The sequence below is a fragment of the Drosophila erecta genome, unplaced genomic scaffold (assembly GCF_003286155.1).
Source record: "Drosophila erecta strain 14021-0224.00,06,07 unplaced genomic scaffold, DereRS2 tig00000000-arrow-pilon, whole genome shotgun sequence".
Taxonomy (NCBI): domain Eukaryota; kingdom Metazoa; phylum Arthropoda; class Insecta; order Diptera; family Drosophilidae; genus Drosophila; species Drosophila erecta.
Genome location: NW_020825194.1, coordinates 10,075,623 through 10,102,237, shown reverse-complemented (window position 1 = coordinate 10,102,237; position 26,615 = coordinate 10,075,623). Strand labels below are relative to the sequence as shown.

At 44.2% G+C, this 26,615-nt stretch overlaps 5 protein-coding genes across 10 annotated transcripts; 2 read left to right on the top strand and 3 right to left on the bottom strand.

Annotated features, from left to right (window-relative positions):
- Positions 1 to 72: 72 nt before the first annotated feature.
- LOC6555211 (clathrin interactor 1) lies at positions 73 to 7,872 on the top strand. Of its 5 annotated transcripts, XM_026976104.1 has the most exons (7): positions 73 to 423; positions 1,485 to 1,686; positions 1,744 to 2,113; positions 2,188 to 2,284; positions 2,341 to 3,101; positions 6,637 to 6,689; positions 6,932 to 6,946. In XM_026976104.1, exons 1-6 carry the CDS (start codon positions 371 to 373, stop codon positions 6,687 to 6,689), a joined length of 1,536 nt encoding a protein of 511 aa, XP_026831905.1. In that variant the 5' UTR covers positions 73 to 370; the 3' UTR covers positions 6,932 to 6,946. The 5 variants fall into 5 exon arrangements, with proteins under 5 accessions (XP_026831905.1, XP_001982283.2, XP_026831904.1 ...); XM_001982247.3 differs by lacking the exon at positions 6,637 to 6,689 and having other exon boundaries at positions 2,344 to 3,101; positions 6,932 to 7,872; XM_026976103.1 differs by lacking the exon at positions 6,637 to 6,689 and having other exon boundaries at positions 6,932 to 7,872.
- Positions 7,873 to 7,909: 37 nt separating this feature from the next.
- Positions 7,910 to 9,908, bottom strand: LOC6555210 (nucleolar protein 56). Of its 2 annotated transcripts, XM_001982246.3 has the most exons (3): positions 9,768 to 9,908; positions 9,203 to 9,605; positions 7,910 to 9,141 (listed from the first exon to the last, which is right to left on the bottom strand). In XM_001982246.3, exons 1-3 carry the CDS (start codon positions 9,768 to 9,770, stop codon positions 8,054 to 8,056), a joined length of 1,494 nt encoding a protein of 497 aa, XP_001982282.1. In that variant the 5' UTR covers positions 9,771 to 9,908; the 3' UTR covers positions 7,910 to 8,053. The 2 variants fall into 2 exon arrangements, with proteins under 2 accessions (XP_001982282.1, XP_026831906.1); XM_026976105.1 differs by lacking the exon at positions 9,768 to 9,908 and having other exon boundaries at positions 9,203 to 9,729.
- Positions 9,909 to 9,937: 29 nt separating this feature from the next.
- Positions 9,938 to 12,196, top strand: LOC6555183 (MOB kinase activator-like 1). The gene is made up of 3 exons (XM_001982245.3): positions 9,938 to 10,415; positions 10,857 to 11,023; positions 11,085 to 12,196. Exons 1-3 carry the CDS (start codon positions 10,402 to 10,404, stop codon positions 11,561 to 11,563), a joined length of 660 nt encoding a protein of 219 aa, XP_001982281.1. The 5' UTR covers positions 9,938 to 10,401; the 3' UTR covers positions 11,564 to 12,196.
- Position 12,197: 1 nt separating this feature from the next.
- Positions 12,198 to 13,870, bottom strand: LOC6555182 (retinol-binding protein pinta). The gene is made up of 3 exons (XM_001982244.3): positions 13,232 to 13,870; positions 12,712 to 12,941; positions 12,198 to 12,655 (listed from the first exon to the last, which is right to left on the bottom strand). The coding sequence occupies exons 1-3, from the start codon at positions 13,622 to 13,624 to the stop codon at positions 12,457 to 12,459; spliced, it is 822 nt and encodes a 273-aa protein (XP_001982280.1). The 5' UTR covers positions 13,625 to 13,870; the 3' UTR covers positions 12,198 to 12,456.
- Positions 13,871 to 14,403: 533 nt separating this feature from the next.
- On the bottom strand, positions 14,404 to 25,725 carry LOC6555181 (transcription factor SPT20 homolog). The gene is made up of 4 exons (XM_015153865.2): positions 25,213 to 25,725; positions 15,994 to 17,178; positions 14,886 to 15,882; positions 14,404 to 14,777 (listed from the first exon to the last, which is right to left on the bottom strand). Exons 1-4 carry the CDS (start codon positions 25,219 to 25,221, stop codon positions 14,716 to 14,718), a joined length of 2,253 nt encoding a protein of 750 aa, XP_015009351.1. The 5' UTR covers positions 25,222 to 25,725; the 3' UTR covers positions 14,404 to 14,715.
- Positions 25,726 to 26,615: the final 890 nt, after the last annotated feature.

Sequence of the window (26,615 nt, the reverse complement as noted above, 5' to 3'; positions counted from 1 at the left end):
GTCGTACGAACTTATTAAGCTAATTTTATTCAATAACGGCTACTTTCAGCTATTTATCGGATTTAGCTACACTTGAAAAGCGAGAGTCAGCAACACTATTTGCAACACTGGACACGACAGCTCACCAAATATTAGCTGCTGTGATTTTGTTTTACAATTTTCGTTTAAATTTTTACATTTTTGTTTGCGGAAAGCGCGGGTGCGAGACAGGTGCGCAGTTTCCATGCAAAAGTGCAAATCGTCAGCTGTAAAGCAGTCAGAAAACGGCACGCCAAGTAAAAACGAGTTCGACGTCTTGTTGTAGTTGGATTTTCCAGCAACTTTTCGACGAGATTGTGTGAAAAATTCCGCAGCATTCGATAGCCTCAAAATGGTGGATAAGTTCATCAGCATGTGGAAAGTGCGCGAATTGGCGGACAAGGTGTAAGTGATCAGGAATATGAAGGATATATTCATACGTATATAGAATGGGATGTGTGTATAACATTCCCTCAACGCCGAAGTGAATGTAAAGACTCCCACGCCCCAAGTTCTGTTATTTCCCGCCACGCCCCCAACTCCTCAACAATTTCAAATGCTGTATGTCATGCAGAAACCCATAATAATTTATGAATATATCTCAATAATGGATGAACTGCATCGGGGTGCTGGATTAGGTTCACGTTTTTAACTGCTTTCAAGGTTGTTCGCCATTCCAAGCGAGCTTTACCAACACAGCCGCATTCCGATATGGGTATCCATGTGTATATATAAATGTGCGTGTGGGGCTTTATCAAGAAACAATTTGTTTGCTTTCGACTGCCCAAATATAACAAAATGTTTCCACCTGTGTTAACAGCTCCACTTCCAGGCTTTCCAGTGAAATGGGTGTTTCTGTTTCCCCATCGAATTATTAATTATGGCTTCCCCCTTTCACCTGCGCCTTTTATGGGGTTGTTATTCCTAAAAAGAGGCTATAGTTCGAATAAATAATGCAAAGTCAATGGAGCCTCGATAGCCACCACCGAACTCATTAGGTTAAGTGCATGGGTACACTTTTCGTAGGGCTTATCTCGAACTGATAAGGAAAACCTAGCTAGCCCAGTTTGCGACAATCAGCCCTCTTCCATCACGTTTCGAACGTCTATCAACGTCGCAGCCAAGTCATTCGTATTACCTTTTTATATCTGCATTGTAAATCCGTATTGTCACACACCGTTTACTTTAAAGTATCAGTTCTGATTAACTGGCACTGTATCCATTGATTATCTACTCGATTGAGTTTATTGAATGCCCGAAGTCTATTTGCTTTTCTTTTATTTTCTATGCTTACCTATATAGTAACTACATACTTAAATAAACCAGCTTTGATCTAGAACAGTTGTACTTACAAGTGTTTTTTTTTTTATTATCTTAATCTTGAATATTTAATAAAAAAAATCTGATTTATAGTTATGAGTGTGCTCCCTTGGTTATACAAGAACATCGCTTTAATCCCCTTGCAGCACCAATGTCGTGATGAATTACACGGAAACGGAGGGCAAGGTGCGGGAGGCCACCAACGATGATCCGTGGGGGCCAACAGGACCCCTCATGCAAGAATTGGCCTACTCCACCTTCTCATACGAAACATTCCCGGAGGTGATGTCCATGCTGTGGAAGCGCATGCTGCAGGACAATAAAACCAATTGGCGACGCACCTACAAGGTAAAGATTTAAGTTTAAGCTAATAAATAAAGAACTAACGAATATATTTACTTACAGAGCCTCCTTCTGCTAAACTATTTGGTGCGAAACGGCTCTGAGCGGGTGGTAACCTCCTCCCGGGAGCACATTTACGATCTGCGCTCGCTGGAGAACTATACGTTCACTGACGAGGGCGGCAAGGATCAGGGTATTAATGTTAGGCATAAGGTACGAGAGCTTATAGACTTTATTCAGGACGATGATCGATTGCGCGAGGAGCGCAAAAAGGCAAAGAAGAACAAGGACAAGTACATCGGCATGAGCAGCGACGCCATGGGTATGCGAAGCGGTGGCTACAGCGGCTATAGCGGTGGCTCTGGAGGAGGCGGTGGTGGTAGCGGTGGCTACAATGATGGCGATTACCGCTCTAGTCGTGGAGACAATTGGTGTAAGCTAGCATTTTTTTTTTATAGTTAGTCAAAAAGAGTTTGTATTGTAATGCTGTTCATGATTTCACTACAGACTCCGACAAAAGCGCCGAGAAGGATCGGTATGAGGATGATGATACTCACTACGATGGAGAGCGGGAGGGATCCGATAGCGACTCACCCAGTCCAAGGCAAGTGTTCACTTTATCAGTTAACCAGACTAGCTTCCAATGTTATCTAATCCTAGCAGACGTAACTATCGATACAATGACCGAGCAAGTCCCGCAGAAGTGGCCAGCGAGGCCAAACCTTCCAGCCTCAACATGAATATTCGTTCGAAGACCGTTAGTTCCCCTGTCTCTAAGCAGCCCACTTCAACGGTGTCTGCCAAGCCGGCGCTGTCCCAGAAGAAGATTGATCTGGGTGCGGCAGCAAACTTTGGAAAGCCAGCTCCTGGCGGTGCTGCTGGCATCCACTCGCCAACTCACCGCGACACTCCCACCAGCGTGGATTTGATGGGCGGCGGATCGCCGTCGCCATCTACTTCCAAGGCAAACAATAATACGCAAAGCAATAACAACGATCTGCTGGACGATCTGTTCAAGACCTGCTCGCCACCGCCAGGGCAAGAGAAAACGCTGAACAGTGCCGCCGTGGTTGTTGATGATGATGATGACTTTAACCCGCGGGCCAGCGATGCTAGCCAGCAGGAATTCGGGGACTTCGCCGCTGCTTTCGGGCAACCCTCAACGGGAACTACGATCAGTGAGCCGCCATCAACGGGCCTGGTTCCGGCTGCGAACGATGAGTTCGCCGACTTTGCGGCGTTCCAAGGCTCGACGACGTCGACCTCTGCCCTGGATGGCAATCTGCTGAAGACTGCCACGCCGGCCAACGATTCGTTTGACCTGTTCAATTCAGCTCCCACCACTACGGCAGCCACCGCAACGGCTACAGATCTCCTGGCGGGTCTGGGCGATCTGTCCATTCACCAAAGCATGCCCATGGGTAAGTTGTAGTTTGATTCTTGTAGCTTAACATAGTGTTAAATTTGAAATAGGTTTAAGATTAGAGTAATTGCCTTGGCCTTAGTCACTTCATGATAAATTTAGGAATCGCTGCATGAAGGTGCGCCTTCCGAGCTTGACTAGAGCCGTTATCTCTACCTCGAGCTCCACAGCCCCACACAAAGATACACTATCTCATCCTCCCACATATAAAAGGCAACATTTTCCAATCGGATGCACTCGTTCTCTTCTCGTTCTCTCTCGTAGCTGTTGAAGAGCAGTTGGCATCCGGTAATGATTCGATGTCGTCGCCTGCCCCACAGCCACCGCCTGAGGCAGTGCGTCTGGCTTTTTCCAAGGCGCAGAAGCAGCTGCGCGACTTAATGCAGGTCCAGAGCGCTTCAGCTGTTGCCCAAGTGGCAGCCATTCTGAGGGAACTGCATAACTCAAACGCACTGCCCGGTTTTGCCACACCAGAGCAGTTGGTTGGCCTCGATCGTCAAACGTGCGACTGGAGCTGTCTTGCCCATGGGGAGTATGCCGCATTGCTTAATCAATTGACAGAGCTATTCAGCCAGGATTGGCCAGAGCCTTCACAGGATGTGGAACTCCTTAACTTTTTTAAGCTCGATCACAGCTTTGATTATGTATTGGTTGCCTTTGAGTCGCTTCAGACAAGATTGGATAAGTTTCCCAGTACTATTAGTTCCTTGTTGGAAAGCCTGGTTAAGGATGAGAGTCTAATTCCTATCGCCTTGCTGCACATCTCCCGCCAGAGAGCTTCCTTGATGCAGCGGTTTGCACGGACCATCAAAGTTATGCCGGAGAGAAAAGTGGAGGAGCTGGATGCCCAGGTGAAAGCTTTCTTCCAATTGCTAATCGGTCTACCAGCCCAGGTGGCCAATCGACTGGGTAGAAGACTGCCGGAGACTTTTGCTCCAGTTTCTTATCAGCAGCTCCTGCTGCGCCAGTGGCTGAAATCATTGCACTTTGTCCTGCAGTGCGATGATAATGGAGAATACTTTGATTTGGAACCGTACTCCTGGCTTTTGTCACAGGTTATAAACCTTATTTATGATGGTCCAACTTTACAGAAAATTCTGCGAGTACTTAAGGACTATGCGGTGGCTCCCAGAGGAAGAAAAGTAGTGAATACCATATTAAGACAGTTGGATCCTGCTGCTTGCCTAAAAACGGCACAATCGGCACTTTCTGCGGAATTGAATCTATACGTTCTTATAGGCGCTGCTACTTTGGAGACACCCCATTGGAAGCATTGCCTGCTTCAGAAGTTGCCACTCCAACGCACACCCGTGGATAATAAGCAGCTTAAAACATTGGCCACTTATCTTAACGCCGTAGCTCCTGCTCAACTGCAAGTTCTTTTTAATCAGTTGCTTGGAATCTGGTCGAAGCGCATTTCCTTGCAGAAGCTGGGCAGCCAAGAGCACTTGGCTATATCCAAATTGCTTGTGTTGGCGGGAAAATGCCTTTGCCGGAATCTTGAAATGGATTTGAACATTAAGCGTCAGCTCCACGATGGACTGAGTAACCATCTGCAGTCCCCAGATGCACTGCAGCGGCATGTGGGCATGAAGACCGTGGAGCTAATTTTCAATTTCATTGCCTTGCCTGACACGAAGGAGGATGATCGTCTACGATTTGATTACGATACATTTAAGGATACATTTCATTGGCACATCTTTGAAGAGCTTGATAATTTAGCTCAGTATGAAAGCCCGAGCAAGTCCAAGCTAGATGAGAAGCCTTGTGAGGATCAGCTGAAACAATTAGAATTACATCTCAGTGACTTTATGAGTACTTCAGAGCAGGAGCAGCAGCAGCAGAATATCGAAATAAAAGCGAAGCCCGCTTCCAGAACCCAGAATATAAGAATGCAGCTGGACTCGGATGACGACGAGCCACTAGATGAAGACGACGATGATTTTAAACCCTATGACATGTCCAACGATACAACCACCATCATTGAGCAGCGCCCCAAATTCGTTATCGACTTGCTGCACCTGCTCCGAGCAAAAGTGGAAAATTATCAGGTTTTCGAGGGCGCCTTGGGCACAGCGGAGCAACTTATACGAGGCCAACTGGCCAAGCATGATACTCAGTTGGCCTTAGATCTGCTACAGCTTTTCTTAGTCATGGAAATGCAGTTCTACTATGAGCACTTCGAACGTACGCAATTTAAGTGTTGCGTGGCCATTTGTGTGGCTCATCCTGGTCCCTGTGCCGAGTACTTGTGCCGCCAATTTCACACGGATAACTCCTCCTACGCGGCCAGCGTGCGTATTCTGATCCTCCAGGTACTGGCAGCAGCGGCGAAAGAACTTTCTGGCGATGAAAACAAGCACGATGAGATGGAAATCCTGGATGTCGTACCACCGGCAGCCAAGCAACCGCGAAAGTTTGACTTGCAGCAGGAGGAGGAGAGTCCGGCCGCTCGTCTGGCCGCTGCGCAAAGGATCATCCGCGACCGGCTGCGGGCCAAGACGAAGAGATATTTCAGCAAGGCGAAAAGTGGAGATCGAATGGAGAAAGCCAACCCATTTCACCCGGTTGCCGGTACCTTTTTCTTCAGTTTAGTGAGGGGACAGCGCACCCGGCAGATGCTTTTCGTAAAGTACGAAAATATTTCACACGACATCGACACCCAGTTGCTTGTAAACCTACTACACACCCTGTCCGTGCTGGTCATGTGCTCCCAGAACTGTCCACTGCTGCCGGCGATGACCCGCGAGATCTTTGACCTGTGCGCATTTGTGCGTTTCAATGCCGAGGCACGCGTCCGTGCGGCCACACTGCAGCTAATAGGAATCGCCCTGGTCACCACACCAGCACATGTGCTGGCCCAGCACTTTGCGGAGTCGTTGAACGAACTGCAGCGCTGGCTGGATGACTTCATAAGATCGCCATTGGTGGGTGGAGAGACTTCGGAGGAGTGCCGGGAACTGGCCCAAAGCATTCTGGACACCTGCTACAAGCTGTTTGATACAGCCGCCATGGAGCAGGCTGCCTAACGTGGCCATTAACAACTTTTGAAAACTTATAGAGTCTTAAGAGATTTAAAATATTGAAAGAAAATTTAAATACACTTTTCCTTATTCCTTGTTAAGGTAAAACGAACAATTGTTTTGCTAAATATTTCCGAATTAAATAGCATAACATAGCTGATTAATTACAAGATTACTTCATATTTTACATCAATTCTCATACAAACACTAAACGCAGTGTCCTTAAACATTTTCTTAGTATTATAAAGCACTAATTATAAAGTCGAAAGAGAGATTTATTTGCTAGAAATAAGATAATAGTTCGAGGAATTATTGTTTTTTAACTCTCGCCCTCCAAGCCATTGTATTGCAGGTATACATATACGGATTTACTTCATTTAAACTAAGTACTTTCCTTTGTTTATTTGTTTTTCTCCTACTGCATATTTGTATTGCAAACCACACACACATTGGATCCAATATTATTTCTCAAATATATACATATGTACTTAATAATGGTGAATTGAAAAGCATTTCTCAATATTCCGGGCATTGTGCGGCCTCCGCAGCCGCGGACTCATTAGGTAAACCAATCCAAAACGGCAATAGCCACATAACAGATACGAACCTATTCTTTCCTTCTGTAATTGCACTTGATTTGCTGCGCAAACGCTTCCGAGTAGTGACCACCTCATTAGCCAATCACCAAGTAGCCGCATTCGCAATTCTATCAAAGCCACACATTCAAAACAGCTTTTTGTGAAACCGAAATGAAAATGGAAAGTAAAACCTCGAATAACATTATTATTGCTTTTGTTTATTCCAGACAATATGATGCCTCCTATTGCCGCCGTCACGGGCAATAATCTGCTCCAACCCATGTCGGTGACCAATAATAACAATAATACCAACGGGGGCGCAGTCAACGCCGCTGCCAGCGTCCAGTCCACCATTGTGGGCGCCACCTGGTCGGGCGACCTGAAGGGCGGCAAGATGAACATCGACCTGGACAACCTCCTGATGAGCAAGTCGGGCAAGGCCAGTGCTCCGGCCCCCTCTATGAACGCCCTGAAGACCAACAGTCCGGCAAAGGCGCCACTGAATGTGCAGACGGGTGGCGGATTCCCCGGACTGTCGCCAATGACCAGTCCGAATATATTTGGGGCTCCGGCACCACAGCAAAGCATTCCACAAAACCAATCAGCATTTGCCAACTTTGGAGCGTTCCAGCAGCAGCAGAATCACAGCAATAATAACAATAACAGCTCGTCGGCATTCGACTTGTTTCAATGATATTTTTTAGCCTAATTTAACCCAACCAGCCTTGAACCTACTATCCAACTTGTCCACTCTCACATTCACATTTCCACGATCGCTAAACTTGTCAGTTCTATATATTATTAAAGTTTTCCTTTCCCCTTGCTGTACAAAGTTTGCGACACGTGCAATTTGTTGCTAAATTTATTGTTAAACAATTTACCCCGATGCAATTTTCCGGATCAAACCCATTAATTCCACATCCGTCCTGATCGTCCTCTCGGAATTTGAAAGTCATCAAATGCAATACAGAGTAGTTGAATAATGGTTGTACTGAACGGATTTGTTAGCACAACGCGCGGACGGACGGCTGAGCGATCCATCATTGAAATTGTTAAACAAAATACTACACGTAATGAAATCAAACAATTTTAGCAATAGTTAACGTTACGATGTCTGTATATAAATTGAATGTAAAGCAAATATGAAATATAAAATAATTGAAACCAATAATTATGAGTGTTCCATGATTTAATACGCAAACTCATAAAATTTCGGTGGGAATACCCTCCAAAGTATATGTTTATTAAATTTGAATTGGGATCCATTAGGGTCAAAGGAAATACGAAAGAAGCATGTAAGTAAAAGATAATAGTGTGGACTAAAACTAAGTTGAATGTAAAAGAGGCTTTTACGCCTCCACGGCTTCCTTGTTTTTGTTCTTCTTTTTCTTCTTCTTCTTTGGCTCCCCATTATCGTTTCCATTGCCATTCTCTGCCTCGGCGGCTGCTCCATTTCCATTACTGGCGCCATTCGTTTCGCCCTCATCCTCAGCCGCCCGCTTCTTCTTCTTGTTCTTCTTTTTCTCGGACTGTGGAGTGACTGCCGCCTCTAGGCCAGCTGCCTCGATGGCCTCCTTCATTACTTCAATGTTCTTGCGCGGCACATCGCCGGACTCGTAGAACTTGAGACGATCTTCGACCTGTTGCTTAAGTGTTTCGCCAAACACGCTCGTCGGCTGCTCTAGGAAGCAATCGATACGGGACGCGATGGAGCACTTGTTGGCCAGGAAGCGAGAGATGCGACCTTTGTTCTTCAGGCCAGCGCGACCGATGAACGAGGAGTGATAAATAAGACCATACTTGGGAGTATTGGAGCGGGTCTTTAGAGCACGGAATAGGGCCTTTTCGGCACCCAGGATTTGTACTGTAGATGCTGGGTACTTGGCCAGATTGGTCAAGCTGCCGGCATGCGAAATCAGGCGGGCACCAACCTGGTCGCCGATCAAAGACTGCAGATTGGGCGCCACCAAGTTCATCTTGTTGTGCAAGTAGGTAGACAGTTTCTTTCTGTACTCGGAGAGCTTGACAACGCGCTCGGCGAACAGCTCAATGTTCATCAGATCCACAATCGATATGTCCATGCCCATGGACATCTTGGCGGCATCAATGATAGCCTGAGCCTTGGCGGAATCCATGACGATCTTTTCAAGATCCTCCAGTTGATCTTGCGTTAGGTTCTTACGATCCTTGATGAACTTAGCCGCCTTGGCGAACATGTAATTGTCGGGAACAATTTTGACCAGTTCTGGGAAGTGATACGAGTACCACTCGCGTATCCGCATGGAGAATGTATTCACGTCCTTATCCAGCTGATCCAGCAGAGCAATGGACTGGATGATCATGTTGTCGGAACGATGGACATTGAACTTGACCTTGGCACGCGAGTAGCTGTGGCCCAGACCCAGCTGAGCAACGCCAGCGGACTTGTCGGTGAATCCTGCAAAGGATGGTGGAGGCTTTAGTTAAAAAAAGAGGATTTTTTTTGGCAGCTAACTTACCCTTGACCAGCTTGGCGAAATGGAATCGCACGCCACGCAGGATCTCGGGAACCACTCCAAAGTGACTGCACTGCACGCCAATGGCCTCGGAAATGGCTGCTCCCAGCTTGGCATCCGCAATACCCAGGGTGCACTTCTTCTTCTTCAGCTTGGCAAAGAAGTCATCCAAGAAGGAGAGCAGATCCTGCGGCACAATGCCCTCGGAAATGGCGTTAATGTTCTCCAGAGCGGCAATGGCCGTCTTGAAAGGCGCAAATCCAGCCAGCTTTACAATGGAGTTGAACTTGGCGAGGTCCGTCACCGAGGACTCCACCTGGGGCAGGAACATGGACACCTCCTCGAACTCCTTGACGGAGAAGAGCGAGAAGCCCGCCGCATGCTCGTACAGCACATACAGGTTCGACTGGAGGCGGGGAAATGGAAAATTATCAGTCTGATGCGGTGGCAAACACATGTGGTTTTGGGTGCTCCGCATGTGTAGGTTAGTTTTCGTTGGGAAAACATTTTCTATTCACGGGCAACCTACAGAGTACTTAAATATATGACTAAGTAATCAAATATTTACCATATCTATGCCGAATATATGCCGATTTAATTAAAAAGTATATAGTTTTATACACCCACGATGCTGCTACAGTTGTTTTTCCACGTGCTAAATTCAAATGTGACCGTGGCAAGCCAGTCGGGGAATATCTCGGACATACCAGAAAAAATACCGCAGTACCGTACTGAATTATTTCAACAGGCTGGCCACGTTGATAACCTGATAACCTGTCGCGTTGTCCCTCTCGCACCTTAATCAACTGTCTCTGTGTGTGAAAGCAATTTTATTTTTATTTATAACAAATTTGTTGCGTTTATAAACACAACAGAATTAAATAGTTGGCTCGGCACACTTCCTGGAACCGCTCGCATCAGCTGTTGGGCTGCGGCACTAGTTTACAGACCGACCAACTGCACGCAAATACAGATACCATCATTTCCATTTCCCAGTTCACCAGAGAAAGAAACCTGCTGCGAATTCCAGCCACTTTTCTTCGATTATTATTCGACGCTAATTGTGTGAAAATCGGCGGAATAAAGCTGCTGACGCGACACAGGAGAGCCGGAAAAGCGGTGTGGCACTCGCTGAAAAATTCTACGCATAGGAAAATTCCATTGGAGGCCCAGTGAGAAGGGGAGCAAACCAATTGCATGCCATGGACTTCTTGTTGTAAGTTCTCGGGGGGCAAAACGGAGTGCAGTTGCAATCCTTTCGAGCACAAAGAAAGCTCGGATCACCCCGCCCCCACTTCTGATTTTCCGGCTTTGTTTGCCTTTTTTGGTGTGATATCCCCAACTCCTGTAAAGTGGAACTTCCCTAATTCTTTCTGTGGTATCCCAAACGTAGCTTTTCAACGATATCTCGCATACGAATTATTTTAAAAACATAAAAAACAATTATGAAAAAATGTTACCTTGTATTGTTATTAAGCGAAAGTGAATTTAATGTTTAGTTATTTGTACTTACAAAATTTTCCAACAATATATGGAAATATATTTATTTTTGAACATTTATTTATTTAGATGAAGCTTCTTAGGGTTCAAGCTATAGAATCTTTACTGTGAGTGGTGTTTTTTGGGGCCGCGACTTATTGCCTTTCTCTTCCCACAGCGGTTCCCGATCCAGCAAGACCTTCAAGCCCAAGAAGAACATCCCGGAGGGCACACACCAATATGATCTCATGAAGCATGCGGCAGCCACGCTGGGATCGGGAAACCTGCGCAACGCAGTGTCCCTTCCAGATGGCGAGGATCTCAACGAGTGGGTGGCCGTCAACAGTGAGTTTGGATAGGTGCAACTTGCCAAGGAAACTCAATCCTTATTCTTATGCCTTCTCAGCCGTGGACTTTTTCAACCAGATCAACATGCTGTACGGAACCATCACGGAGTTTTGCACCGAGGAGACCTGTGGCATCATGTCGGCTGGCCCGAAATACGAGTACCACTGGGCCGACGGTTTGACCGTAAAGAAGCCAATCAAGTGCAGCGCCCCCAAGTATATTGACTATCTGATGACTTGGGTTCAGGACCAACTGGACGACGAGACCCTGTTTCCCTCCAAGATCGGCGTGCCGTTTCCAAAGAACTTTCACTCCTCCGCCAAGACCATACTGAAGCGTCTGTTCCGTGTGTATGCGCACATCTACCACCAGCATTTCACAGAGGTGGTGACGCTTGGCGAGGAGGCCCATCTCAACACGTCCTTCAAGCACTTCATCTTCTTCGTGCAGGAGTTCAATCTGATCGAGCGGCGCGAACTGGCCCCGCTGCAGGAGCTCATTGACAAGCTGACGGCTAAGGATGAGCGGCAGATATAGGAATCACTGCATGGAGCCGCGAATTCCCGGGATTCCGGCGGCGGTGGTGGTGGTCTGGGCTTGCAGTTGGACTTGTGATGAAAGCGCTCTGGCAGACTCGTGTATTACGCTTTAGTTAGTTACCGCCAATACTTTATGTTTCGTTCATTGCTTCATGGGGTGCCTCCCACAAAAAAAAAAAAGGAAACAAAAAACAGCCAATTGGCAATGTGAACCGAACTATAGCGGGCTAATTGCTGATCCAGAGCAACTACTATATTTTTATATGTGAAACGTAACTTTAAGGAGTATAAATCATATTTATATGTATATGTAAAGGAGAAAACAAAAGCAGCAACAGCAACAGCACGCCTTCGATAACTAACACCTCCCGCTTTCGAGAAACAACCAATATTACGTTCACAAACTATGCGTGTTTCCTTGTTTATCGTTTTTCTTTCTGTATGTATTCTATGTATTTATTACTATTAAACTATCGCTAATTGCTCGCGGTTCAGCGGATCAAGCGATTTTGTAATGCAAACCCCAGCAATGTGAGGCGACGGCCGACAGCACCCAATAACTGATAATAATTGTAGACTTGATAAACATTTTTGATACGTTTTATACTAATAAAGAGAATATTATGAATAACGTCCACTCTTTTTTGGTTTATCGTGCATTGACACTTTATTTGGCAAAAAAAAAAGTAATAATGAATAATACAATGAAAATAATAGCCTTATAATATAAAAATGTGGTTCAGTGGGGAATTAGGGAGTACTTGTAATACCCTTCCATAAAATATGACAACTGATATGCGCCTTTGTGCATTTGCGCATTCTAAATGTTTTCGACTAATCTATAACATTCGGCTAATCGCCTTCTTATCACTGTCGCCACACTAACCCCAATCACTTGAGCTGGCTTTTGTATTTGTCTTGTTCCACATAGAAATCGGCATTCTCCTCCACCAACTTTTTCCACTTCACCGACAGCTCCGTATAGCTTAGTCCTTGACCACCGAGTTCCTTGGGCAATTGATCACAGCACACGGATGTTCCCTCACGACGCACGAAAAGTCGCGATCTTATCTTGGGCGTCATGAATATTCTGAAATTGTAATAATAAATAGTGAGGTTTTATTTTAGTAATAACACACGGCCCACCTAAAGGTATTCAAAAAGAAGTTCACATGGCGCGGGGCGTTGGTAAACTCCAATAACTTGGGCTGACATGGATAGGCGGTCCAGCTCTCCACGGATCTCTTAATAAGTTTCGGATTCATTTGGAGCGCATGCCCCAGTTGAACGCCCTGCATATCCAAAATAGCCACCATTCCGCGGGCACAAGTCTCCGGATCGAGCTTTAGCAGCAGGTCTAATATCATTTTGCTGGTCTGGGAAACAAAGGTCGGCAATATAAGTACATTGAAGGAAAAATGTATACGAAACTTGTTGTATTTCATAATATTCCATTAATTCTAATAAGTATATACAATATGTTCTTTTCAATAAAACAACCAAATGTTCGCCTTTTATTTCATGAATTACGTATAAGAGATTTAAAAATATATACATAATACCTTTATGTTATTCAGAGCTAATTTCCTTTCAGTGCACATTTACGTGCATTATGATAAGTTTATGAAAGCATATATCTTGCCAAGTTTGTATTTCCCTGACTCACCTTAAAAACATTATTTTGGCTGTGGAGCTTGGGATCGTGGGCTGCTGTGCGTATGACCACCACCATCCTTTGTTCGGCATCCGGACCGATGGGTAGGAAGACGCCCAGCTTTAGTAGCTCCTGGATTTCGGGCAACTGGGGATTGCGATTATCGAACCATTCGGTGCGCTCCGCCCGCATTTGGTAGAACGTCTTCAGTTTCTTCTTGGTCCGCTCTACATCGAACTTGGAGGTGCGGAGGAAGAAGTGCAGGTTCTCGAATGTGTTGCAACCGTTGATCTGCGGATTGGCGACGAGCCAGTCGCTGAGATCCTGGACCTGCGCCAAAACCCTTTCGGTGTCACCATCGGTGGTGGCCACTTGCCTTTTGGAACTGCTGCTGCGTGACCACATGACGCTCCTTTGGTAACGACTTTCAGCGAACTAAAGCAATTGTTTATAAACAAATTGCGACATGCACTCGCTAACTGAAATAAGCTTTTCAAGCTTTTACGCGTACTCAGCGTTTTTTTCTTAATCGTTAGTCTCGTCGGCATTTCGCACATGGAAATCGCATTCTAAAATTACATAAGTGCTGATCCGTTGCAAGCTTAATTGTGGCGTTTTTGCTCAATTGGATTAATTTAATTCGAATTGATTGGCGAGAAATGCTGACTTTTGTCACTTTGTATTTTGAATTTGTCGATTTCGATAGACGCTGATGCACGCATTTTAGGGATGGGAGAATTCGAATACGTTTACAGTCTCTGCTAATTCGCTGTTAACATTAACATTGTGATGGTTTTGTGGTCGTAATATTTAATAATTTTGAAAACTATTTAACTCTTTATGAAAATTACGAATTGCAAATATAGACAACTAAGTAATCTTTTTGCTTTAGTATTATCAGTTTTTTATATTGTTATATAAATGAAAGTTACCATGTAACCACTTTATTTAGATACATTTCAAACTTAAAAGTTAGACTAGTTGAGATTACGACCTAGTTTAGTTACTAAATATTTGTAAATATTTTATAACTCAAGCTGATGGGTGAGCTTAAGTGGTAAAAGCGGAAACAAGATGTACAAACTCCTGGGTGGTAAGTGGTTCCTTCCAAACTGCAGCCTTTCGTATAATCTCTGTTCGTTTTAGCATCGCACTGGTGTAGATAGATCAAAAAACAAGCTCAATTTGTACTTTAAGATAAACTTTATTCACATAGAAAATAAATAATTGTTACATTTCAACACTTTGCTTTACCATAATTACCTCCTCATAACCTCCGCATTGCTCATCCTGCTCTTTTTTTTATATTTTTCTTAGATCGATGCTTATGCTTTAAAATAGATTGTATATTTACAAAGATGTTGTACGCAAAACTTATGTCAACGTGTGGGGCGGTAGTTATCTATTTCTGGGTAAAATGGACTCAGGAGCAGGAGGTGTTTGGAGTTTCGTGCTGGTTGTGGTGCGGGATGGTGGTTTTTTGGTGGTGCAAGTGCTCAAAAGGCCCCGTTGAAGTGCAGGTTTTGTGACGCGAACTGCGGTATCCCATGGTTGAGAGCTAAAACTTTACTGATTACTTTCAATTCGTCAATATTTCTTAAGCTGCTAAATTGACTAAGATGATTGCCACGAGGGCCACTCGGTCTGCTCTTATAGTATGCATTACCTGGACTAATGTCGCCGCTGGCATTTGGCTGCTGTTGCTGCTGCTGTTGCTGTTGCAGATATTGCTGCGCGTTCTGCTGCAACTGGCTGCTCAACTGGGGCGTCAAGTGCTGCCTGTAGAAGTTCTGGTTCTCCAGGCTGGGATTGGAATTGAGCCCAGGCTGCTGGCTAACAATCGTGGTGGCAAAAGAGTTGCTCGGCTGAATCTCTACATTGGAGTTCAATCCGAAGTTACCCACTCCTGTCTCCTGGCGGAATTGTCGAGCCCTTTGCTGCTGCTGATGATTTTGCTGCTGCTGGAACACCGCATTGCTGACGTAGTTGGGCAGCAGCAACTGTTGCTGCTGCTGCTGTTGAAATGGCTTGTAATTGTTATGGGGCAAGGCCTGAAGTTGCGACGCCTCTGCCGGTGCAAAGTTGAACTGATTAGAGGGCTGGACTTGAGAGTTTTCGTTCGATTTCTGCAGAGATTGCTGCAAATTTTGGAAAATCTGCTGCACTGCATTCGCTGGCGGCTTCTGAAAGTTATTTGCGTTTATGTTGCCATTGTGCAGGGCGAATTTATGACCCGAAACGGCATCGCGCAGCGGCAATTGCTGCTCAATTGGATATGTGGGATAAATAACAGTCTTGGTGTGTGTGCTGGGTATAAATTCGACCGAAGGTCTTATGGAGTAACCCCCGCCCAAAGTGGGCGGCTGCAGACCCGTCTGAATGGCCTCCAGCGAACCATGTTGCTGCTGTACTTGCGGCAGTTGCTGCTGCGGTTGCTGCTGCTGTTGCTGCTGTGGCTGCAATGTGCTGGGTTGGGCAATCGGTGAGCCCTGGAAGCGGCTCTGGGTCTGCTCCTCCAGCAGCTTCAGTTGGCGCAGGATCAGAGCCTGCTGCTGTTGTGCCTGGACCTTCAACTGGAAGATCTGCTGCTCCAGAGCGCGTTGGCGTTCGATCAGGTAATTATTTACACTGGGTGGCTCAGGCAGATTGTTCAGAGGCTCCTGCTAAAATATTCATTTAATATTATTATTGAGGAATTATTATTATTATAAAACATCAATCAAAAGGTATTTGCTAGTCGCTAAGATGTTGTGATATAGTTTTAAGCAGCATACCTTCACATAATTGCTCGTAGAGCTGGCCAGAAAGGCAGGAGTGGTGGAGAAACCACCGCCGGCACTGGTGCTCGTACTGATCTGGGTGGTGGAGGTGCTGCTGCCTGTGGGAGGGAACTGTGTGGGCAGCGGAGTAGCCGGTGGCTCTGTTTCCAAAACATTCAGCTTAGTGATGGTTGGTCCGATGTGGGACAACTGTTGCTGCTGCTGTGGTGCTGCGAAGTTGGTGCGCTGTTGGAGCTGATTGCCCGCAAGCAATGGGCGGTACTTTTGAGCCGTGCCACGCTCGTCCAGATCCACCGTGAAAGCGGTCACTAGTGGCGCTTCCTGGATGCGAATGTCCTGCTTGTCCACCAGCTCTATGTTCTCCCCATCCTCATTGTGGGTGGGCCTCGGAGTGGTTGTGGTTGTGGTCGTCGACGTTGTGGTGGTGCGACGTCTGGTGGTGCGGGGTCTAGGCGTAGTGGTCGTGGTCGTACTCGTGGACGTGGTTGTCGTGGGCGTGCTGGTCTTCCTCACATTGCTGATCTCGAATTTGATCTCGTGACTGCCGCTGTCGTGGGAGATCTCATTGCTACTCACGGATCCGGATCCGGAACTGGAGCTATCCACGCTCCGGGTGAGCTGGCGATTCTCTGGACCCTCGTCCTCCGTGGATTTCGGTTCGAGGGGCAGGGAAGCGGCGGGTTGATTCAGTTTCCTGATCGTAGTCTTCTTCCATAGCTTGGAGCGATCGATAAAGGAGGAGAGCAGCTGCTCCTGGGCATTCTTCTCATCAAAAGTGGCCGTGTAGAATTGTACAGTGGGCACCACAGGCTCTGGATCGTTTCCCCTGGTGCTCTCCTCCAGAATCTCATCCTTTTCGCGGTGCGATGGCAGAGTGGAGGTCTCTGCTCGGAGGAGCAGGGAATGAGCACCGCTGCTTCTGGCACTTTCCTCACCACTTTCCGTAGCAGCCGCCTCCTCCTGTTCCAGCTTATCAATGGCGCGAAGTAAGGCCTGCCTCACAGAGTAGTCCAGCTTTTGGATGGCCTCCCTGGGAATGATCTCGTTGCTCTCCGTGCTGGCACTCTCCACCTCCACCTCCTTTTGATTGCCACTGGTTTCCGCATTGGTCACATGGAGCTTTAGAGCAGCCAGCAGAAGAACCGCCAGCAAAGCCCAAGGTAGGCTGTTCAAATGTCTCTGTTTACGAGATAAAAAAAAAGATATAAAGATGCAGCCAACAAAGAGGAAACATTAATGGTCACGCTTAAATTTTAATAACTTAATAAGTTCGACAGCCTTCTCATAATGGGCGTCTTAGTTTTAGGCCTCATTTGCTTTAATGGCAATTGGTGCACGGCTAGTTGGAGACACCTTGGGCTAATTGCCTGTGACACCTTAACCAATTCCAATTGCATGGTATTAGTCAAAATGGCTTTTGTCGGAATGTTTTCGAACTTTTTATCTCTTTAAAATGTTGTAACTTGTTGGGAAATTATAAATTATGATATGTTCATTTATCTTAAACTAATGGTTATGTTATGTTATGGCCAATACCCGATTTTCTAACCGGTCCAAGTAGGCTAGTAAACCTACTTTGAATGCTCTAGTATGAAATGTAGAGTACCTACTAAAAATTGTGCTAGTTACGTATAGTTAGCGAATTGAAGTGTGACAAATGTCTATAAAATTGGTTTGAATTTTAACTGTGACTGCATTTTTATATAATTTTTCCTGATTTCCTGATTTTCCTGAACTAAAAAGATACTTTATTAATTGAGCGCTTCGTAATTTCGAGTGCATTTTATTCGCCACATTAGAAGCCAAGCCCAATTGCGGGAAACTTTTGCAAGCTGTTGGAAAGTGGAAAATGCATGCTCCGTCTGTAGTTTGTGACCCCTTCGTTATTGTAAGCCAAAGTCCGCTAATCTCGGCGAGGTAATCTTTCCGGCATTTGCGCCGGTGGAAAATCATAACGCATTATACTTCGTTTTTGCTGCCCATTAATGGTATTCGGATTTCTTGTTTTTTTTTGGGGAATCTAAGGCTGCGTTTGGGCCTTTACCTTCTCCATTTTCTTAGCCATTGCCTTGCACAATTTGCCATTTTCAACAGCTTGACGATTGATTCCTGGTGGGTTTTCATGCGATTGGAGTCTTGGACTGTTTGCAAATTGGCCAGCAAGTTGCAACTCTTGTTTGGCTGTGGCCAAGTGCTTAGGCTAATTGTTGCATCAACGAGCGGAGGAAAAGCAAACCATCTGACCACCTGTCGCCGGAGCTACGTGAGTTTTCCGCTTTGATTTGGTTTTGTTTTTTCTGTTTCGGCTACAGATTTGGATTTGGAATTTCGGTCTGCGTTTTTGGGGCTCACTTTGGGTGCCCAGGATTTTTGTGTGGCAGTCACGTTGTTGCCACTTGGCACTTGGCATTACCCCGCGTTGTTGGCCAAATTTGAACAATCGTGGTAAAGTCGTTGCCTGAGTGGAAATTATTTAATCGGCATCAGCAGCAGCAGTAGATAAAATGAAAAGCCCATTGGGTTCGCAGCAAGGATTCCAGTCACTTGCAATGCCAATGTTGCATAAATCGTTGCTTTGCACAGAAAACAAATATCTTGAGGTGCCTGAAAATCTCTTTGATTTCAATGCTCAAATATATAATTGTTATTTAGAAGGTTCTAGATTTTTGAGGACTGTATTGCTGAGCATTGAATCGCTTGAAATATTAATTTTATTTGGTGGCATGAGGTCAATGCCCAAAGCTCATTTTTCAGTTAGTCCCCTACAAGTAATCAATCTTTCCCATTGAGTAAATCTTTTAACTCTGATCAACACTTTTGGCTGAAGTTCGCCCCTTAAACTTTCTACTTGTCCGCCTTCAAAACACCGAAGGCGTTTCCTTTGAAGTCCATTGCTATAATATCGAACATGAGTCGACTCTTTTCACACTATATAAGCTGCTGAAAATAACCATAATTTTTCACAATTTTACTGCCGCCCTCCTTCCGCCCAAAACCAAGGCCAGAGTTCAAGTTCTGCCAAAGGGCAAAGCATAATGGACCACGCCAACGAACAGGAGGCAACCACTTTTGATGGGAAATAATTTCGTCTGGCAGACATTTCTCCACACAACTGCTATTGACTTGCTATTGACTTTCCGTTTGTGCTTTTCGCTTTTTGGCCAACAAAATCGATGGCCATGCCTGCTTGGCTGCTCATTTGCGTCAATTTCACTATGGAAATCATCGTGGGCATTCAGTCAGTCAGCCAAATAGTCGAAAAGTCCGTCAGTCGCGTCAAGTTGGCGCTAAGCTAATCAAGTTTACCGGCTTTGATTTCGCGGATCGGCTGGAAAAGGTTTATACAAAAAAATATATGGGGGAAGGAGGATCCACTGGTACAGCAAAAAGAAACAGCAATCATCATAAATTGTAATGGTCAGTTGGGGATCTCTGTAGCCACATATATTTAAAGGCGCGGGACTCAATTGCATGTGAGCATTTCCATTTATTTCATTTCGGGCCATTTCCCTGCTATGTTTGCCACTTCAAAACACGAAAATTCCAGGCAGCATTTGCGGAAGTGCTTAGTAGTAAATATCTGTGGCATTTGAGTGGATTTCTTGATTATTCGTTAACAAAATTCGAATTCATACTCGAGCTGTAACTCTTTATATTTAACATGAGGTTTCATGTGAAATACCATCAAAATCATTTAATATTCTTAAAAACATTATGTAAAAGGAAAGTTATGGCACTAATCACTCTATGAGTGATGCATAGCTAAGCAGCAAATTTTAATTGTTTTATGGCCAAAGGCTTACAAGCCCTGCAACACGTTGAAAATTTCTCTATTTTAAATTCGCGCCAGTTCCAAACTAAAAATCCCAATCAAAAGACGACGCATATTTCCGTTTTAATTTGGCGAATATGTATACATACTCGTATATACTATATGTATGAATTTTCACTTGGTAAATGCACGAAATTAACAAGCGCGTAAAGCGCCATAATAAAACTCCTTTAATTATCCGTAATTATTTTGGTTGGCCGCGGGGTTCCGCAAAAGGCCCGAATAGCCACAGAAATTGGCCACAAACATGCGGCAAAGTGTAAAAAGTGATTTAACAACAATCGGACAACGCCAATAAATTAGCAATACCTCAATGGATAATGTTCAGAGCCGTCTATATAATTTACGTATCTTTTGTGTGTGGGCTAAAAGTGTTTTCTTCACTGTTTTCCCCCACTTGAGGTAAGCAAATATTGCCTCGAGCCAAAAGAAGCAGCCAATTGCATAATGCGAAACTGACCAAAAACCGAAACTTCACTTTCGACGTGCGGATCGGACTGGGTAACCCAGTTCCACTGGACAACAATGAAAATATGGTACGTCATATACATACTACGTATGCCAGTAATTCGAGCTGTCAGTTTGGAGGGGGGCTTTTGCTGCTGGATTTCCCCGTTTTTTCAGCTTTTATTGTGATTAATTTCACGCCTGCTGAGCCCCGCGCTGCACCTCAGATATTTCGCATTCTGCAGATGCATTTTGCATTTTTGCATTTAGCATTGCTCAAACCGGTGGCTTGGTTGCATCCATATCCACAAGCCACGCATTATTAAGCAGCTGCTAGATGATAAACCCCGAATTTCGAGACCCGGACCCGAAAGTTGTTTATCTGGCTCTGTATGTAACAGTTCGCCATATAACGCAATCCCACCTCCCAGCTCTTAACTCCCAACCCAATCCCATCGAGATCCCATCCCCTGTCGCCAATCGGCGAGTTGGTGCAAATTGGTGTTCATGCTTTACGAGTATGTGGCCCAGCATGAATATTAATGCTGTAAAAGTAATGTTGCAATCCCGCTGCCCCAGCAAAACCATAAAATGCAACTATATTATATTAAAAGACCAGTTCACGCCCAAATAAACGATTTATGGATCTAAAGGAAACCCTATTTGGGTATATTCATCTTCATAAAGCTGCTGTAAATGGCATATTATTAAGTTATACAAATTGGACTGTATTCATAAGCAAATTTCGCTTGATAATTAAAACAATAGGAACTATCGTGAGCAAAAGGTATTACAGAAATCTTCTGCAGTCAAAATGTATCAATGTCCAAATAGAGCTGTCAATAAAAATAGTTTCGTGCTGCTTTACGAGTATATCCCCTTTATGTTTTTTATGGTTTGAATAAATACAAGCTAATCCAATTTCCAGATCTATCAGCTTGGTATAACCTTACATAATTAACAATTATAAGTAAATCTTATTTGATTCTTAAAAATGTAATAGAGATGTGAAAAACTCACACGACTTTTTCTCCGAGACCTCAACGAAACCATAATTTTCCTTTGAACTCTGTGAGGGTATGCACAAATCGATGCTCTATGGCTACCACTTTGTAGCCTTTATCAATGACGATTCCCCCCGAGTTTGGTTGCTCAATAAATTTGTTACAGTATTTTACGGGCTTTTAACTGCCTTTGTGGCTACCAAGCTTCGTTGTCCACGGGGCCATAAAAAACCTCCGCAATTGCGTGTGTGGGCCTCTGGCAGCATCTTCTCTGCCATCTCGATCCAAATGAGCCATCCAGTTCGGTGCCAGACAGCAAGTCCCGGGCATTTGAATAATTTCACACTCACATTTCGAGGCTGACGCGCCCTGATCTCGCATTTTGTGGCATTGTTTCGACGTGATATCGATGTAATCTATGATCTGTGGGCCTAGGCTGCTTTGACATGGAAGCGAGCTTTTGAGTTTTGATTGGCATTGATTGGATCGCTGGCGATTGACCAATGCGACGTTATAGCGCGATGTGTGAGGGGATCTACTCTGAAATCGAATTCATAGCTGTTTACATTTCGATTAGGGCCCATTTCGCTGACTGTTATTTGCATATTTATGTGCATTTAATTGGGTTTTGGTTGCGTGTAAGCAGCTGTAGATACATGCCATATCCACTATGGCAGATCGCAGAAACGCAAAGGTTATCTTTTGGCTGATTGGCCAGAGGTCAAGTTTATTGATGGACCACCGATAAGCAGCTGAACGGCTGAAGTTCAAGTTTGGGCATTAAATTGAATTTGTCAGGCGAATGATAGTAATATTATGCCGTCTGTTACAACAGGTTATAGTTTTTATATGTCTCTTGCCACGCCAAACTCTCGCTGGCATTAGTGGCTGAGTGAAAATCCGTAGACTCCGCTTATTGACCAACGCTTTTTGCCATCTTCCCGGCTTTTATTTAGCCACACAGCATTTCATAATAAAAATAAGACAAAATTACCAATGTGCGCATATTACGATAAATTTCCGCGGCATATACATACAGTCGCAGACACGGCGTTAAGGTTTTTCCATCCTATAACAATTTCTGTTTGTTTGTTGGTGGCTCGCGTAATGTCTGCCTATTGTTTGGGCTTCCGATTTTAAGGAGGGGCTGGAGGGAAATCTCTGTGTTTTCTTTTACAATTTTTTTTTCCTCGCTTTTTGTTTTGCTCTTTACATCTAATGGCGCGTTGAGACAAAAATGCAATGTCAATGGCATCATTGGGCTGTGTACTCGCCAATTTCGGTTTCACTTTTATCGATGCCCGGGCATCTGGTCTCTGAAGATCCGAATGTTGAGGAAGAGCCCAGGCAAGCCAAGCCAAGCCAAGTCGAGTCGAGGTGAAGATGGAGATGAAGATGCTGCCGGTGCAGAGATCATCGGTGGCCAGTGGAAGTGGTAAATGTTTTTATGCCCACCTTTGTTTGGCCTGTCTATATAGTTACATATTATTATGTAAATCGCTTACATTGTATGTGCTCAGCGTCGTGTGCCAGTTCCCTTTGAAAACTATCTACAATTGCCGTTCGAAATGCTGCTGTTGACCTTTTCGGCGGCAGATGCGTCGATGGGTTTACAAAACAAAAGACTTAGGCAACGAACCCGTCACTAAACTCCCCCTAAAAGCATTGCATGACCGCCAACTCATCCACTGCACTTGCTCAGCGGCTGCACAGTTATACTTTACAAGTGGCGCTGATTTATGCGAGGAGTATCTTCATGCCCATTCCCTATTCCTTTTCGTTGCCCATTTATCATATGGTAAATTGTAAATTGCTATTTTGACAATTGCACAATTTCGTGCAGACCATGGCTAAAGATACAGATCTCCTCGCACGATATATTATATGTGGCTGCTCAGTGTGCGGGCGGTTTTTTCTTGTTATTTATTTCTTGATGAATCCATGAATTGGATATCTTGTGAATGAAGCGCTGATCGTGAGTGAGTGTGTGGTACTTTTACTTTTGTTACCCTACAATAGCGCCGGGTCAACAGTTCCGATAAGCAAATCAAACAATACTCCAGCTCCCTGATCAATGACTGTGAAAATCGGTGCCTCGGGGCACTTAAAAACGTTAATTGAAAAGACCGGGTGAAACTCACGTATGCTAAAATCGATAAAAATCTATTTTTGTGTAATATTTTGAGCTGCGGATATGGTGCAGGGTTTTTGGGTAAACTATTTTTCTTATTAAGCCAATTGTGTTTTTTATTAATAAAACTGATGTGGATAAGAAATAACTACAAAGTTGTATATGTTTTTTGAATGGTTAACAAGACTTTAGGAAATTATTTTTATTGTTGTTTGTTCATCAGAGAATAATAAAGGTAGTTTACAAAGATGAGCTCGGGAATTTGGTTGTGTCACTATTTACATATAATAATAAAATACAATTGGCTTCAAGTTTTGTTTAGCTTTCTTTTTGTTTTTTATATTGATGAAAGCGTCAATTGAAGAAATTATAAATAAGTATTACGAAAAAAAAAAGCTCTTTGTTTTTGAAGGGGTTTGTCGGGGCATTGTCTTCACTGTTTTTATTAACTTAATGGGTAGGTTCCACAACTCGTAGTCTATTTATTGCCTAAGCTTTAATATTTCCTTACAAATATTTCAGTTTTTAAGCACATAGGGAGAAACCCCCAGTGTCCCTTGACACTGACTGCCGCTGGATGATTTATGACCTGTTGGCTAATTTTGGGCTGGAGAAATCAGCGGCCGGCAAGGAAGCCTCCGTATTTTTTTTGCCAACGCAAACAGAAATGTGAAAAAAAAAGGAAAACGCAGCATAATCAATTTTAAGCATTGTCAAACTGCAATTATGCAATGGTGAAAAGTGAAATTTTATTGCATGTCAACAACGGCAGACATCTACACACATCTGGCGTTTTGGGACGTCTTCACAGATGACTTGGTAGATGGGCAGGGATTGGTTTTTTATGCTTTTTGGGTCTGGGAATGGGAGTCGATCCGGTTGCTCGGTACCAGGCGAAGGCTGCTGCCAACTCTCAACTTTGGCTGGCTAACAGGTCGCACTGGCACTGACCATTTGAATTTGGCCATAAAGTGTCGATTGCGTAAGCTGGAAATCGGATATGCCTGGGGTGTGGGCCTTAACCTGGCCAACATGCGGGCCAGAAGGCCCATAAATCCTTTATGTGTTGCTCAATCTACTTGGGCTTAACCACCAACTAGCATTTGTGGCTGAAGTCCATACCCTCTTGTTTTGCCCTGTGAGTCGCTACTTTATAAGCCACTTTTAACGGTCCTAATCAGGCATGGTCACCAAATGGACTTTAAGTAATTAGGAGTCGTAAAACAACTGGAACTGTAGCTGGCAATCGGTAGCTGGCAAACGCATTAAATGCGTCTCACATGTCGCTAATTAAATTGTTTTATTGACTCCGAATCGGAATCATTAAACGGCATTAAAAACCCATTACACAAATGACTTGGCAAATGACTTTCAATAACATGATCTTGCCAAAAGCGTCGAAATCCCATGCATAAATTCATGATGGGGCTATCTGATCGATTGGCGGCTATCGCAGCTGTTAGTCCAAAACCCGTAACTCCCACACCCGTATGTCTAATGTGCCAAACTTGGGCGTGGTCAGATGTCTTACTAATTGGTAGTAATTTAATTATCGAGACAGGTGAAATTTCCTTTGAGATTCGTTTTTCAAACTTTCTGATTCAACAGTTAGGGGATTGCTTTTAGATTCAACTAAAACCATGTTAGTTAAATATCACTAGCCATGCACCTTTTTTGATAATAAGCTTACAAAAAAATCTAAATCATAGCTCAAATATTTGCCAGAAATATTAAATAGAAACAGAGAATATGTTCAAAGAGTTCTGGAGACAGGAGTAGCCCCCTTTGCTAAAACTTACCACCAGCATTTTGGCTATGTATCTTGGGGAAATGTATCCAATTTAATAGCGCAGTAATCCGATGGTTTGATGACCACTCCACCACACTCTCTATTTCGCTTTTGGACGATGCACGCAATCAAATCGTAATATTTGAATTGAGGCAGAAACATAAAATAATCAAATGCGAATTAGCTGCTAACGTTTCCTTTATTGTATGTGGATTATATACATTTGATTTGTATAATGCCAATATGCCGCTGGCTGTCGGCCGTTTCTCGTTGCACTTTATTTTCGATTAATTGCCAAATTTCGAATCGTTATTTCCGAATTAGCGGACAACAGTTCACACCGGCCGATAATTTTCGCGGCTCAGAGTAAGTTAGATTTTACTGCTTAAAGGTTGCCTTATAGCTGTACTCGGATTTTCGGTTTTGAGCGCTGGGGCGGCTTACCGCTGGCAGAGGAGAACTGAACCAAACCAAACCAAACCGTCTGAACGCTCGATGCAGACTGAGCCACGATCGTACCGCGGTTTCCTGGCCGAAGACAAAAGCATAAGACCATGGCCCGACGAAGATGCTGCAGATGTGGTTGTTGTCAGTTGGCGATGAATGAAAGCTCATTATGGCCATCTCGAGTTGTTTTTAGTTTTAAGCTTGAACTTGGCTGCTGGCCAACTGCAAATTTACTTTACTACACCTTTAATGGTTAGCCATCCGTCCATGACGCAACGGTATTCTAGTGGAGCTGCACTCCCTTGGGCGCTAATTAAGTTTCATACATTTACATTTATTGGGATTTGGGCTATCTGGCTAAACTTTCTCGGCATTACTCAACCAACTCTGGTTTCGCTTTCCTCCGAAATCCTTGCCCATAGCTAAATGAGCACCTACAGCCAGCTTGGGCCAAATCATACACGTGCCGCAGATCAAAGTTGGCTTTCAGCTTCCTAGTAGCCAATTTTTTTGGGCCACTTTACGGCGCGAATTTCTCTCGCATTAGCGCCAATTCAGCATGTAAATTAACTCATTTCTGAAGACGCATGTTTCAATATTCGATTTCCGGCTGCCTTTTCCACTTCCGCTCAACTTTGCCACTTGCAATTATTTCTTTGATGAGGCTTTGATGAGCATCCAACTGCCAAACAGGCAAAACCTGGAAACGCTTTTGGCCATCAATGGCAGACATGTAATGAAAATGCAGCTCAAGAAAATTAAGTGTTCCAAGTTATAGTTAATTGGAAAAATATTCAGTGAAAAGGGTTTACCGAAACCATATATTTTATTGCTTATAGTAATAAAAAATGGTTTTTTAAGGTAAGGCATTTTTAATAAGTGCCTTAGTAAGGCACCATTGCATTTAATAACATCATAACAATGATAGTAGCTGGCACAACACCTTTTTGGTAACCTGTCTGGGAA